General features: G+C 51.3%; 1 protein-coding gene across 1 annotated transcript; it reads left to right on the forward strand.

Moving 5' to 3' along the window:
- Positions 1-51: 51 nt before the first annotated feature.
- LOC118338611 lies at positions 52-2,215 on the forward strand (the record flags this gene model as incomplete). The annotated part of the gene is given in 8 exon segments (XM_035675886.1): positions 52-212; positions 353-737; positions 811-990; positions 1,235-1,331; positions 1,428-1,444; positions 1,570-1,692; positions 1,798-1,926; positions 2,087-2,215. Coding segments are annotated over 8 exon segments (1,149 nt in total), but the record flags the coding sequence as incomplete, so codon positions are not given.
- Positions 2,216-2,656: the final 441 nt, after the last annotated feature.

Below are 2,656 nucleotides of genomic sequence, written 5' to 3' on the forward strand. Positions count from 1 at the left end.
TCTGTCTGTCTGTCTCTCTGACTCTGTCTGTCTGTCTCTCTGTCTGTCTGTCTCTCTGACTGTCTGACTGTCTGTCTGTGTGTCCAGGCGTTTGTCCAGCTGGGGACACCGGAGGACGCAGAGATGCTGGTCAAGTATTACAGTGTGAACCCGCTCACCATCAAAGGGAGACCCATCCGCCTCAACATCTGCACCAAGTACAAGACCCTCAAGTGAGTGCTGAGGACACACCTGCACTGAGACACCTGCACTAGAGAGCGATGGTTCACAGCTGACAATAAAAATAAGAGTCTTGCTGTGTCTGTTACCTCCCAGTGGCTGCAGTTAAAAACCAAACATTTGTGTGTTTCAGTGTGAACCGGAGACAGGGCGGGTCCGGTGGAGGTTCTGGTGGAGACAATCGAAGCCAGAGGAGCGGTGGAGCAAACGCCACCTCCTCCTTCACCTCCTCCTCCTCTACCTCTGGGACCAGGACTTCCTCCGGCTCTCTCAGGAACTCCTCGTCCAGCTCCAGAACCAGAGAGGAGAAGAAGAAGGAGGAGGAGAGTAAACTGAAACCTGAGGAGAAACCTGCAGCGGAGGAGGAGGAGGTGTCAGGAGTGATGGAGGGAGAGGACGGAGAGGAGGAGGTGGGGGAGGAGCAGGTAACTGATGGAGACGCAGCGGAGGAGGAGCCAGAGAGAACAGAGTCTGCAAAGGAAACGGTGGAGGAGTCGGAGGAGGTCCAACAGGAGGAGGTGAAGAAATAATAAAGTTAATTATGTCCATTAAAGCTGCTGTCAGCTCTCAGACACACTCACCTGTTCACAGGTTCCTCATGGTGATGATGTCACCGATGACACTCCTCGAGACTTCAACGCCAAGCAGGGGGCGGAGTCAGAGGGAGTGACGCAACCGTCAGAGACCGAAGAACACGAGACCAAAGAGGACCCGAACGCAGAAGCAGGAGAGAGTTCAGAGACGGTGGAGGGAGACCTGCCTGCAGACACGGTACGCTTAATGAACCCTGATCAATACTGTTTATTGATTATATATTATATTATAATATATAGTTTAACTCCCAACTTCTCCTGAACTCACACTGTAAACACTGTAAATGTTAATATGTGAAGCTCACTGCTACTACAGCGTCTCAGGCCCAGTAATGGTGCTTCAGACTCAGAGAATCATAGTAGTAATAAAACAGAAACAGAACCATGATGTTTATGATGTTTATGATGTTTGTGTTGTTCAGTTTGATCGGGACTTCCTGGAGAACATGGAGGACTTTGTGACGCTGGACGAACTGGCAGAGGACGAGGACGAAGCAGACGGGGAGTCGGGCTCTTTGGGTACCTGATTATTTAGAGTTGGAGCTGCTGTTTAGGATTAAAATGTACACGAGGATCAGACACTGATCTTCTGTTTGTGTCTCTTCTCCTCTGCAGACAACACGAGGAGAGGGGTACGTATTCTCTGTCCTCATACAGACCTTACGAAATGGCTCCTTTAAACCGAAACTCCTGTCGGACTCTGGAAATCAAAAGCATCAAATAATGGGAACAGTTAAAGGTTTGACTCTGTTTTCAGGGTATGAGGGTGGTCAACATCGTCGGGTTCAGACGAGGTTACAACTTCCTCACCGAGCTGCTCGGACTCGCCAAACCTTTTGGGAAAGTGGTCAAACACCTGGTCCTGGACCTGAGACCTGAGGTAACAGCGCCCCCTGCAGGGTGGAAGCATCCACAGTCTGCATATGTCTGTCTCTTCCCGACTCTCCCCGTCTCTCCCTGACTCTCCCTGTCTCTTCCTCATCAGGCGTACCTTCAGTTCGGGACAGAGGAAGAAGCTCGAGCGATGGCCAAGTTTTACAACAGTAACGTGACGGCGTCGGTGTGCGGCCGTCCGGTGAGAGTCAGTCACTCCATGAGCTACCCGACCATCCAGGTGAACACCTCGCACGAGTGTCATTAAACTGATGTTAACGGCGCCACCAGTGGTTGTTCAGTGTCACCATAGAAACCAGCCCGTCCACTCACCGCTCAGAAACCACAGGATTCTGTAAGAGAGTTTACTGTTGTTGTTTGTTTGTTTGTTTGTTGCTCAGTGCGGCTCCAGTAAGGTGGTGTACATCGGTCAGATCCCCAGCAGTAAATACTCCGACGACGCCATCCTGAAACTGGCCGAGCCGTTCGGGAGAGTCAGGAAGTACTTCCTCAACCGGCTGAAGAGAGAGGTACGGTACAGAACGGGTACAGAACCGGGAGTCCAGTACAGAACCGTACAAGAACCGGGTCCAGTTACAGAACCGGTACAGAACGTTTCCAGTACCCAGAACTGTACAGAAACCGGGTCCAGTTACAGAACCGGTCCAGTACAGAACCAGCACAGAACCGGTACAGAACCGGGTTCAGCACAGACTCTTCTGAGGTCTTGACTGTCTGTTTGGTCGTCAGTGGTTTCATCGAGATGGAGGAATGCCATGAGGAACGCGGAGAGATGGCGCGACTGGGGCCTAAAGCCAAATCCACCGAAGGTCAACGGGAAGCGTCTGACCGTTACGTCAGCAAGGAAGTACCGGCAGGCTAAGACACGGGTCAGTTTTTCTTCTTCTGTGGTTCACTGACTGCTCCTCTCCTGTTTGGTCTTCTGACTGAAACTGTTGTTTTTCAGACAT

The sequence above is a fragment of the Morone saxatilis genome, unplaced genomic scaffold (genome assembly GCF_004916995.1).
Source record: "Morone saxatilis isolate NCDOM2014 unplaced genomic scaffold, NCSU_SB_2.0 Contig455, whole genome shotgun sequence".
NCBI lineage: Eukaryota > Metazoa > Chordata > Actinopteri > Moronidae > Morone > Morone saxatilis.